At 53.5% G+C, this 10,373-nt stretch overlaps 4 protein-coding genes across 4 annotated transcripts; all 4 read right to left on the minus strand.

Moving 5' to 3' along the window:
• Positions 1-158: 158 nt before the first annotated feature.
• STEHIDRAFT_105477 (seven-hairpin glycosidase) lies at positions 159-2,622 on the minus strand (the record flags this gene model as incomplete). Its single annotated transcript, XM_007310470.1, has 9 exons — positions 159-360; positions 429-446; positions 503-1,211; positions 1,294-1,392; positions 1,461-1,560; positions 1,622-1,739; positions 1,804-1,979; positions 2,046-2,166; positions 2,234-2,622. 9 exons carry the CDS (start codon positions 2,620-2,622, stop codon positions 225-227), a joined length of 1,866 nt encoding a protein of 621 aa, XP_007310532.1. The 3' UTR covers positions 159-224.
• Positions 2,623-3,501: 879 nt separating this feature from the next.
• On the minus strand, positions 3,502-5,108 carry STEHIDRAFT_105478 (uncharacterized protein; the record flags this gene model as incomplete). The annotated part of the gene is made up of 2 exons (XM_007310471.1): positions 4,580-5,108; positions 3,502-4,491 (listed from the first exon to the last, which is right to left on the minus strand). Exons 1-2 carry the CDS (start codon positions 4,865-4,867, stop codon positions 3,502-3,504), a joined length of 1,278 nt encoding a protein of 425 aa, XP_007310533.1. The 5' UTR covers positions 4,868-5,108.
• Positions 5,109-5,359: 251 nt separating this feature from the next.
• On the minus strand, positions 5,360-8,550 carry STEHIDRAFT_125951 (seven-hairpin glycosidase). The gene is made up of 9 exons (XM_007310472.1): positions 7,981-8,550; positions 7,784-7,904; positions 7,519-7,694; positions 7,305-7,422; positions 7,148-7,247; positions 6,961-7,059; positions 6,179-6,887; positions 6,084-6,101; positions 5,360-5,992 (listed from the first exon to the last, which is right to left on the minus strand). Exons 1-9 carry the CDS (start codon positions 8,370-8,372, stop codon positions 5,827-5,829), a joined length of 1,899 nt encoding a protein of 632 aa, XP_007310534.1. The 5' UTR covers positions 8,373-8,550; the 3' UTR covers positions 5,360-5,826.
• A 588-nt stretch (positions 8,551-9,138) lies between these two features.
• Positions 9,139-10,127, minus strand: STEHIDRAFT_172666 (FAD-dependent thiol oxidase; the record flags this gene model as incomplete). The annotated part of the gene is made up of 3 exons (XM_007310473.1): positions 9,139-9,881; positions 9,971-10,030; positions 10,109-10,127. 3 exons carry the CDS (start codon positions 10,125-10,127, stop codon positions 9,253-9,255), a joined length of 708 nt encoding a protein of 235 aa, XP_007310535.1. The 3' UTR covers positions 9,139-9,252.
• Between the last annotated feature and the right edge of the window lie 246 nt (positions 10,128-10,373).

Here is a 10,373-nt window from a genome sequence, read left to right on the forward strand (position 1 = left end):
CGTAGCTCCGGTAGGTCTTGTATCTGAAACTAATACTGCTCAGCGATCGGACGCTTGGCAAATGCAATTTATAAGTTACGGAAACAATCGAAAGCACAGGTAGCATGAAGTGACTGAGAATAAATATATGCAGCGGGTGAAAGTTAAATGATGGGCATGGTGTGATGTTATGTTCAATTTGACTGGAACGTGCGAGATGAAGTGAGGCTAAGTGGGTATTGTGTTTAGGGGATCCCATAGTGCTTCTTCTCCCAATTAGACCACTCAAAGACAGGGAGAGGGTGTGCTTCTGTATTAAAGACCCATTGGTCAAGCGGGATGATCTCTTCATCGGTGAAGAGGAGGTAGAGATATTTAAGGCTGTGGAAATGAAACGTATTAGTTCAGTCGAATATCGGAGGAGTAAACGTAATGTGAAATTTCCTCACGTCTCGGCCAAGAAGAAACTAAGATTTAACGCCAGTCAATACAGCTACAGAAAGAACGACGACGAAAACCGCACCTCGGCATCATGTTCATTTTCTTCGTCGGCAGCCGTGTCACGTCATCCACACTGGCATACCCCTTCTCCACCTTCGTGTTCCTCTCAATAGCCTCAAACACCTCCCATCCCCTCTCTCTCCACACACTATCCCCGGTAACCGTCCAAAGCAAATGAAAGCTCTCCACCGTCTCCGGCCTCAACAGATACGGAGTCCTCTTTATCCTGTACTCCCTTGACTTCATGATATTGATATTGCCCACTGCCTCCTTGATCGGGTTGACCTCTCGAACTCCCGGTGGATCACCACCCTGACCGACATTCTCCCGATCTTCCCCCTCCCCTTCTGCTTGCCATTTCTTCAGATGAGTCATCCATAACCCCTCGATCTTCACATCCTCGGCCGTCCTGTGTGCATTGTATGGCCCCATCCACGGCATCATCGTGATTTCTTCCGGCGCTAGACCCGAAGGCTGGTCCGCGTACATGATATAGCATGTTTGACCTAATCCACGAGCAGCCCACATATGGAGTTCCCTCTCCGCTGGGGTGAGCAAATCCCCCAGAGTGTGGACGCCGAGGGCGAAGAGTCCAGGGAGGAAACAGGAGAGGTGTTCCATTGTGTGCGAGGGAATTTGTTTGATTCCACTGGCATCGGTAACGTAGAGAAGGCCGCGGTCGGGGGTCACGAACAGGAGGTTGGAGATGATGAGGTTTGCGGATCTTATGTCTGGAAGAAAAAGCGATTTGGATGTGGGGGTAGGGCGTAGGCTATCTCAGGAAAGTAGAGAGGAGGAGAGAGCGAAACGTACAGGCATCACGAGCTTGTATATCTGTGCGTCCAGAGAGAAGATACTGTTTCAAGAGGTACTCATACCCGCTGTCGGCCAAGGCTCCCACGGAGACCTGATCTGTCACCAGAAAGACACCCAAAGAATCAACAGGAAACCCAGTAGAACGACAAAATACATGGACCCACCGTTCATCGGTTCCCCACTGGAGGTTTTCCACTTGGTGGGATAGAGCCCACCAGTGCCATCCGTATTGGCGGTATACAATCTCTGCATGAGATTCTCGGCCTAGCGAAAGGCGAAAATGAGTGTTTTACTGAGCTCATTCGTCGAGAGCGCGGGGACTCACACGCTCATAGTATTCTTTCTTTCCAGTTAGATATGCCAAATATTTATACTCCAATTGACAAGAGAAGACCTCCGCCCAAAACGCAGCACCGGGAACCCAACTTGAGCCAGTTGCACCGCTACAACCGAATGGATGACAATGAGTACCACAATGGAGTTATGATGGGAGAAAGCTTGGCGTACGTTTCGGTGTTCACGCTGTACGTGGGGAACCCAGACGGAGTGTCGAACGCGGGCAAGAGCGCCGCGCCAAGACGGTCGGCTCGGACGACGAAGATGGCTTCGCCTGAGAGAGCGTAGGCGGAGAGAAGGCCGCCAAGGTAACGAATCACGGTTTCGAAGAAAGGTGCGCGCTCGTTCTGCACGAGGTATATGAGAGTCATATCAGCGTTGACATCCAGAACCCAAAGGTCTTACAGCCATACCTCTGCCATTCCGAAGTCCATCTGCGCAACGTCAGACAAGGCATCTCCGAACTCGTCGTAGAGGCCCATAACCCACATCGTATCGAGAGCCTCAACAAGAGTCACACCCCATCCATTGAAACTATCGCCATCAAGCAATAGTTCCCTTACTCACTTAAAAATTGACATTATAAGGATAAATAACTCACTTTTTGGTCCCCGTACAGGTGAGAGGCAACAACTCGTCCGCACCTCTCGCACATTCGTCGTACGACCGGTACGCGTGTAAGAACGCCTGTCTGACTTTATCCGCCCTATCCTCCCACACGCCTTCAGTCGTGTTCAGCTGCGCCGGTGGTGTGTCCGCGATATCCCATTTCTCTCCATCAGCGTGGTTATGTTTCCATGGGCGCGATGGGGGCTTTGTCCAAGCGAAACGATGTCGTGGCAGATCGTCGTGGTCGCCGAACGAAGAATCAAAATCTAGGCGTTCGCTCGAGGTCCAAGAGAGGAAGAGGAGAGAGCATGAAATGAGAACAAAAAGAAGACCGAGAAAACGAAAGTGAGATCGTCTAAGGACTGTCGAGAGGAGACCCATGCAAGGAGGAGAAGAGTCGTGCTTCAAAACGTCGAGTGGAAGCAGCTAAGTATAAGCACCGACGCGTTTCACAGCCGTCGGCTGAAATGACCCCCGGAGAGGTGGTCAACGGCATGGGCGATTTCTAGAGCAAGATGAATGCAATCAAAGGCCGTCCAGGAACGCGTCCTGAAATGATCGTGACGGACAGGACTTACCCGGACAAGTCAGGCAGACACCGAGGTCAATATCATCGGTGGCCCAGCGCATTGAAGTAGGACTGTATGTAGGGAGTTCAAGTGATGGGAGGGTAGCCTGGCTAAGCTCGTGGGTGAGGTGGTTGAAACAAAGTACGCGATCGACGAGAGACAAAAGTGAAATAGGTTTTTCCAGCTTCTTCTGCTTCTCTCGCCTCCAAGCGACGGAGAGACCTAGAGATTCTCAGAGCATGATGGCGGCAGACAGAGTGGCGAGCCTTTGTGGACTCCACTTAGATTTGGTCTTTTGTGTACATATGAGAGAAAGAGTGACTTCAATTGCCAAAGCTGAATGTCGAATGTCGAGGTAGGCTGGTGGTTTTAGGGATGGAAAGCAATATCGGATGGAGGAACGTCGGACGAAAGAAAGCCGCTTCTTTCCCATAGACGCCCGTCAAGAATTAGCGCCGGTACTGTAGAGCGCACCAAAGTGACAAAGTCGATGCTCGACATCGGGCTCGCCGACGAATATTTTGCGAGATACCGACCAGTGACTTACTACTTCTCCGACTCCTCTGAATCCCTGCTCTCGAAGCTGAGTGCTGAGGGTTGACTGCCTTGAGGGCCCGGGAAGTAATTGTCTCTAATTCCCGTTCGAAAATGGCATACTCGCGCTCAGATTATTGTTGTCGTAAGCATGAATTCACGACCTTGGCACAACATGCCCAAGCGACATGACCACACGCACCAAGCCATCCACCACCCACTTACTCACCCTCATCTCCTCCTCTATATCATCCGCCATCCACCCCTTCCTCGCCCACCCCTCAATCAACACCGTCCCCCACCCCACAATCCACCCCATAGCCCAAACCCACCCCCTCCACCCTCTCACCCTCCCCATCCCTAGTCCCTCCTCCCACAACCCCTCCAACAATATCCCCACACCCATCATCACAAAAAACAGCCCCACCGTCCCGAAATCGGTTCCCCTTCCGAGCCCATAAAGCGCCCAATCATGCACCACCGCCGAAAGCGCAAACGCACCCATCACCGCGCCCGGTCTGCCCCACACCATATAAAGAGGCTTAGACCCCACCGCGCGCAGGGTACGACTATAAAACTGATGCCACCTATTTCCCCAAAAGTCCGCTATACTGGTGGATAACCACGGACGGTCCGAGGGCGGTGGCCATTGTGTCGTGGATTGGCCGAAGAGGAGACATGCGGGGAGGGTGGCGAAGAGGTAGATGAGGTCGACGCTGCAGTAGAGACGGATGGCGGCCATGATGCTGATGTAGATCGCGGTGGCGTATTGGATGGGAGGAGGGAGGGAGGGGTCGAAGATGGTGTCTCCTCCGCTGCGGAGGACGGTGGGGCGGAGGCATTGGATGGAGTATGTTGCTAGGTCCGCGATGAAGGATTTGAGGAGTAGAGAGAGGAGGATGCGTTTGAGGGGGCGAGGAGCGACTTGAGGAGGGAAGGGATTGAGCGACCATGACCAGCCGAGACCTCGTTGATTGAAGAGAAGCTCGCCCGCGTCTTGGAGTGTGCGGCGAAAAGGTAGCGCAGCCTCATCCTTGCTCATGAGCTTGGAGGCTGAGTCGGGACTATCATCTGGCCTGAGCCGACGGTAAGGTCTCGACGCGAACGTCCACTCCACCGCCCGCAGAACGATAAAAATGATCCAAAACTAACGAAACACACACACACATGAGCCGTGGAAAGTTGAAATCCCTCCTTCTTCCAGTGCCAGCTCAACAAAGAACTCGAGAACTCACCACATATCCATAATTCCCCGCCTCAAACCTCCCGCGTTCCTGCCCCGCCAGCAAAGCGAGCCTCCACGCGAAATCATACCGCGTAGCCGCATACCATCCCGACCAGACAATAACGGGAAGCAAAGACAGCCGCAACAGGAACGTTCGCGGGCCCGGGAACTGCACGAGGATGGCCTGGACATAGTAGCAGGCGAATAAAGGCGCGATCGCAGAGAAGGTCAGGGGTTGACGGAGAGCTGGGTCTGGGATGGTGGGTAGGACGGATAGGACGAAGCCTGCGAAGCCCATCAAAGCGACTCAAAACCCAGACGTGCAATACGAGGACCAAGTGCGAGGTGTAAAGAGAACATCGTCCTCGTCAACGCACAACCGTATCGTCCCGCAGAGGCAGTGCACGAAGCGCCCAGACACCGAAAATATTTGAAACGTCTGCAGAAGTTAGGATGTACGACGGAGAAATTGATGGTCGACAATAGATCATGAAGTGATATATACTAGTACTGCTGAAACGAGACCAGCCTGTGAAGGGTTAGGGCCCGCTCGGTAGGCGATAGTAATCAGTGAACCATGATCCTGAGGCACCTTGAAAGTGATAAGCCTGAGGCCTGAAAACGGTCATCGAGGTCGACAGTGAATTCCTCTGCGAAAGAGTTCAAGTGAAAGAAGTGGCCGTGGGCGGAGTCGTCCGCCGACCAGTAATAGAATGCTTTTCGCACGGCTCGGATAGGGGTTGGCCCCTTCCTCCTCGAACTCGCCGTGACAAACGCACAGGTGATTCCGATTCCGAATCCATGTATTATCTATTCAAAAGCAAAGAATACACGCAAACAAAAGCAACACGAACGGTCCGATATGTATGTAACAGTAGCAAGCAGAGCAATGATCGCATGACGACGAACTGTAACACGACTCTACACCGTGACAATACGAGCATCGTAAAGTAACTTAGGCAGTGAGACGAAAGACAAGTAGCAAGCCTCGAACGAAAAGGGTCCGGTCCGAATCACGAATCACGATCCGAACGGACCTGGCATCCCAAGGACCTAATGAGTAAAACCGTCCGTTCGTCAGTCTCGTCTCGTCTCGCTTTGGATGAAGATGCATCAATGCGGTAGACGAGGATGTGAGAGGGATGAGGGATGAATGGTATGAGTGGTATGGTTGATATGCGTGTGTATGGGGGCGGGTGATAGAAACGTGAGTATGGGTAGTAGGTAGTCAGCGGGTAGGGAGGGGCCATGATATGATCAATTCCCAGTCCCAGTCGAAGCCGAATCCGAACGAATCCCATAACGCGCCTTCTCCCAATCCGACCACTCAAACACAGGGAAAGGATGTGCCTCGGTATTGAACACCCACTGATCAAGCGGGATCAGTTCTTCGTCGGTGAAGAGCAGGTAGAGGTATTTCACGCTGTGGGGTGGGTCGAGTCGAGTTAGTTTGGGCTCGAGGTGTGTGTGTGTGTGTGTAAGTGTAAGATGAGAGGGAAGAGAAAGGTACTTACGTCTCAGCGAGGAAGAAGCTGCGATATAGATATAGCGGACAAAGGTCTTCAGTACGCAGGTGAGAAACATAGAACAAAAAAAAAGAGCAACACACCTCGGCATCTCATTCTTCTTCTGCGTCGGCACCTGCCCCACATTCACCACACTCGCATACCCACCCTCCTCCATCCTCGCACTCCTCTCAATCGCCTCAAACACCTCCCACCCCCTCTCTCTCCACACCTCATCCCCCGTAACCCTCCAAAGCAAATACAAACTCTCCACCGTCTCCGGCCTCAACAAATACCCCGCCTTCCTCACTCTATACTCCCTCTCCTTCTCTCCCTTATCGCTCCCCGTGAGACTGATAGGTCGCACAGGACGCACACCAGGCGGATCGCCCCCCTCGCCCACATTCAACCTCCCAGCCCCCCCATCCTCTTCCTGCCACTTCGCGAGATGAGTCAACCACAACCCCTCCATCTTCTTCTCCACTTTTTCTTTCTCGGTCTTATACGGCCCCGCCCACGCCATCACCGAAATCTCGTCCGGCGCCAATCCAGAGACCTGATCCGCATACATGATATAGCACGTCTGACCTAGTCCTTTCGCGGCCCAGAGATGTAGTTCGCTTTCGGCGGGGGTGAGGAGGGAGCCGAGAGTGTGGACGCCGAGGGCGAGGAGGCCGGGCAGGAAACAGGAGAGGTGTTCCATTGTGTGGGAGGGGAGTTGGTGCGGTCCTTGGGCGTCGGTTACGTAGAGGAGGCCGCGGGTGGGGGTGATGAACATGAGGTGGGAGATTATGAGGTTTGCGGATTTGATGTCTGGGTGTCAGAAGAAGAGCGGGGTCGGTGAGTACGGAGAGATGAGTAGAAGGAGAAGGGAGATGGGACGTACAAGTGTCGAGGACTTGCGTGTCTATGCGGCCGGTGAGGAGGTATTGCTTCAACAGGTACTCGTACCCACTGTCCGCAAACGCGCCCACAGAGACCAGAGCTGCGATCGACACCAAGATTCATATTCAGTTCGTCAGTTCGCAAGAAAACGCAGCGAGATAGGATAGGATGGAAGATGGAAAGCGTACTATTGAGTGGCTCTCCAGTGAACGTCGTCCACATAGTAGGATAAAGCCCGTCCGTAGCGGTCGTATTAGCGCGATACAGTCTCTGCATGAGATTCTCCGCCTAGTAATGAGTGTGTTAGATCGTTGACTATCCTGCCACATTTCAGAGCGAACTCACGCGATCATAGTATCCCTGTCTACCAGTCAGATACGCCAGATACTTATACTCCAATTGACAAGAGTACGCCTCCGCCCAAAGACCAGCACCGGCGTTCCAGCTCCAGCTCGTCGCCCCGCTGCAATGCAAGCCCAAACCAAAACCCAATCGCAATCAGTACTCATAGTACTCATAGCAGATCGAAAGAGTGTGTCTTTGTGAGAGAGAGACATACGTTACGGTGTTCACGCTGTACATCGGGAACCCCGAAGGAGTATCAAACGCGGGCAACATCAGCGTGCCGAGGTCGTCCGCTCTTGAGAGGAAGATGGCTTCGCCTGAGAGAGCGTAAGCGGAGAGAAGGCCGCCGAGGTAACGAATGACTGTTTCGAAGAAGGGGGCGTATTTATTCTGAATATGTACGAGTATATCAGATTAGGAAGATTAGGAGGATTTGGAGTTGGAGTGTAGGTTGGGAGGAATGGAGGAAGCGAGCGTACCGGCGCCATTGTGAAGTTCATCTGGGCGACGACGGGCAGGGCGGCGTCGAACTCGTCGTAGAGGCCCATGAGCCACATCGTATCGAGGGATTCTACGACAGTCAAACCCCAGCCATTGAAGCTACATCCAGAAATCAGGACCCAATCTCACTCATTCTCAGACCATAAAGGGAGGAGGAGGAGGAGAATCCACGGACTTATCGACACCCCTGCAAGTAATTGGCAACAGCTCATCCCAGCCCGTCGCACACTTCTCATACGCCCGATAAGCATGCAAAAACGCCTGCCTGACCTTATCCGCCCTCTCCTCCCACAATCCGCCATTGGTATTCAACTCCGGCGGTGGCGCGACGCCAATATCGAACCTCTCTCCGCCAGGATGTTTATGTCCCCACGGACGCCGTGGTGGTCTGTTCCATGGCGAATGAGGGGGTGGTGGGGGTGGGCCGAAGCCTTCGGGGAAGTAATCGTGGTAGGAGGAGGTGAGGGTGGGGAAGGAGAGGTAGAAGAGGGTGGAGAATATGAGAACGGAAGCGAGAGCGATGAAACGGAATTGAGGTCGTCGAAAGACGACGGTGGGGAGACCCATGGTGCGTGCGTGTCAGCACCAACTGAAGGAGATCTCGTATGCACTCGTTCTCAGGCCCTTGAACTCTTAGATGAAGCTGCCGGCTAGATGCGATATGACCTGAGTGCTGTCAGCCGAGGTTAGTACCTAGGTGTGTATGTGGAATTACTAGAACTGAAAGCGAAGAGAATGGGAGAGATGAGTGCCAGCGAGCGAGTACGGATAAACGACCAGCGTTCTCGCTGGTGCTGGTAGAAGGAGACCGCGGGGTTTTGTCTCCGCTCGTCGTGGGCCATGCCAAGGGTGGTGATGCCAAGAACTCGCTTTCGTTACTTTCCCTCGCCACCTTCCGTTCCGCCGGTACGCCACATGCTCACTAGCGTCCGTTCAACTTCAAGAAATATAATACACGCAACTGTACCAATGGGTGACTTTCCGTAGGGGGTTTGTGCACGTTCTAGAGACCTAGAACACAGAAAAGAGGCTCAGATCGATTTCTGATTGGCTGAGAGCCTCGTATTTGTGCTTCTGTGCGTCAAGAAACACTCCTAGACTGCTACGGAAAGTCACCCAATACAGCCTGAAATACTGGGCCATCTCAGTAGTTGGGTGGTGTACTCAGATATTCGAAGGATAACACCCAGCAGACGAGTCGGTAACTCAACGCCACAGACTATTCACAACGCTCACAACGGATAAACTGCGGATGTACTTCGAACCAATCAGGGACTCTATCCAATGAAGCATCGCTGAGAGGAGGTTTGTCTTTGTTCTCGAGCTAGCAATTCGTACAAGTCCCTACGCCACATCCCACCTAAGCTTCTTCAGTCCCAACACCAACACCAACATCGAACGAACAACTAAGCAACACCCTCCCACAAACAAACCAAACCTACTCACCTCAATCACAACTCCCATCCCCCGGCCCATCCCTCCACCTCTCCCTCAACCTCTCCTCCCCACACCCAAACCTCTCCTTCCCCAACCTCACATTCACCTCATCATGCCTCTCACAAAGCCACCTCCCCAATCCCTCCCTCCCACTCACATCCGGCGGATTCGTCTTCATCTCCTTTCCCAGATGTTCACCGCAGTGGCCGCACGGATATAATGTCGGCAGCGAATGTAAGAGGTTCAGCATGTTGGCGCGTTGGAGGGGCGTGGGGCGTGTGGGGTAGTAGGCCGCTGTGGTGTGCAGGAAGGTCCAGGTAGAGCGGCCGAGTTGTTCGACGTCGGGGGGACAGTGGGCGGGGCGGGATTGTTCTGCATCTCCTGCTGCTGTGGTGGTTGCTGCTGCTACGGCGGCGGCGGTGGCATTCGAAGTGGTAGAAGAGGATGCGCTCGCGTTCTGCGTTTTCTTCTTCCCCGAAGGTTCCCAATACCGAAACGCCGTACAGATCTTGCACGGTTTCCCGTCCGGACCCAACACCATCCCAGGCGGAAGAGGCTTCGAGTTCTTCACGTCACTGCTCCCATTCGCGTTCGTGCTGGTGGTGGTGGAGCCCTCTTTGGAAGACGAGCTCATGGTGACTATGTGATGAGCGACGTGTCGAAGTGAGTGAGTGTTATAAATTATGAGGCGGTACGTGTGTGTGGTCCTCGGTGAAGGAGCGTCATACTGTGACCTGTACCCGGCGCGTCCGGCGAGTCCGGCGACGCCTGGAGGCATCCGGCACTGCCTGGAGGCAGACGAGTTATGCCTTCAGGCAAATTCGAACACAGACGAGTTGTGCCTCCAGGCAGGATCCAACACATACGAGTTGTGCCTCCAGGCATGTTCGTACGACACGCTAATTGCCTGGAGACACAACTCGCATGTGCTCGGAATCACCTGGAGGCACAACTTGTGTGCTTGAATATGCCTGGAGGCGCAACTCGTATGCGTTCGGATTCTCTCCAGGCAAAAACATTCCAGGTTGGTTCCCGCGGGGTAGGGGGTGAATAGGGGGTGAGCAGGTAGGTGGTCTGCAGGCTGTAAATGGGCAAAAATAGGGCTATGGGGTCTGGTGAGCAGGGTGGACT

The sequence above is a fragment of the Stereum hirsutum genome, assembly GCF_000264905.1.
Source record: "Stereum hirsutum FP-91666 SS1 unplaced genomic scaffold STEHIscaffold_20, whole genome shotgun sequence".
NCBI classification, from domain to species: Eukaryota; Fungi; Basidiomycota; class Agaricomycetes; order Russulales; family Stereaceae; genus Stereum; species Stereum hirsutum.

Bases quoted from the DNA above. Each gene is read 5' to 3' on its own strand.
- STEHIDRAFT_125951 (XM_007310472.1), bottom strand. From the start codon at position 8,372: ATGGGTCTCCCCACCGTCGTCTTTCGACGACCTCAATTCCGTTTCATC. The intron at 7,060-7,147 runs GTACGCTTTCCA...TGTCGATCGCAG, and splicing joins CACTGGAGAGCCACTCAATA to CTCTGGTCTCTGTGGGCGCG. The intron at 6,888-6,960 runs GTACGTCCCATC...TCTGACACCCAG, and splicing joins CACGCAAGTCCTCGACACTT to ACATCAAATCCGCAAACCTC.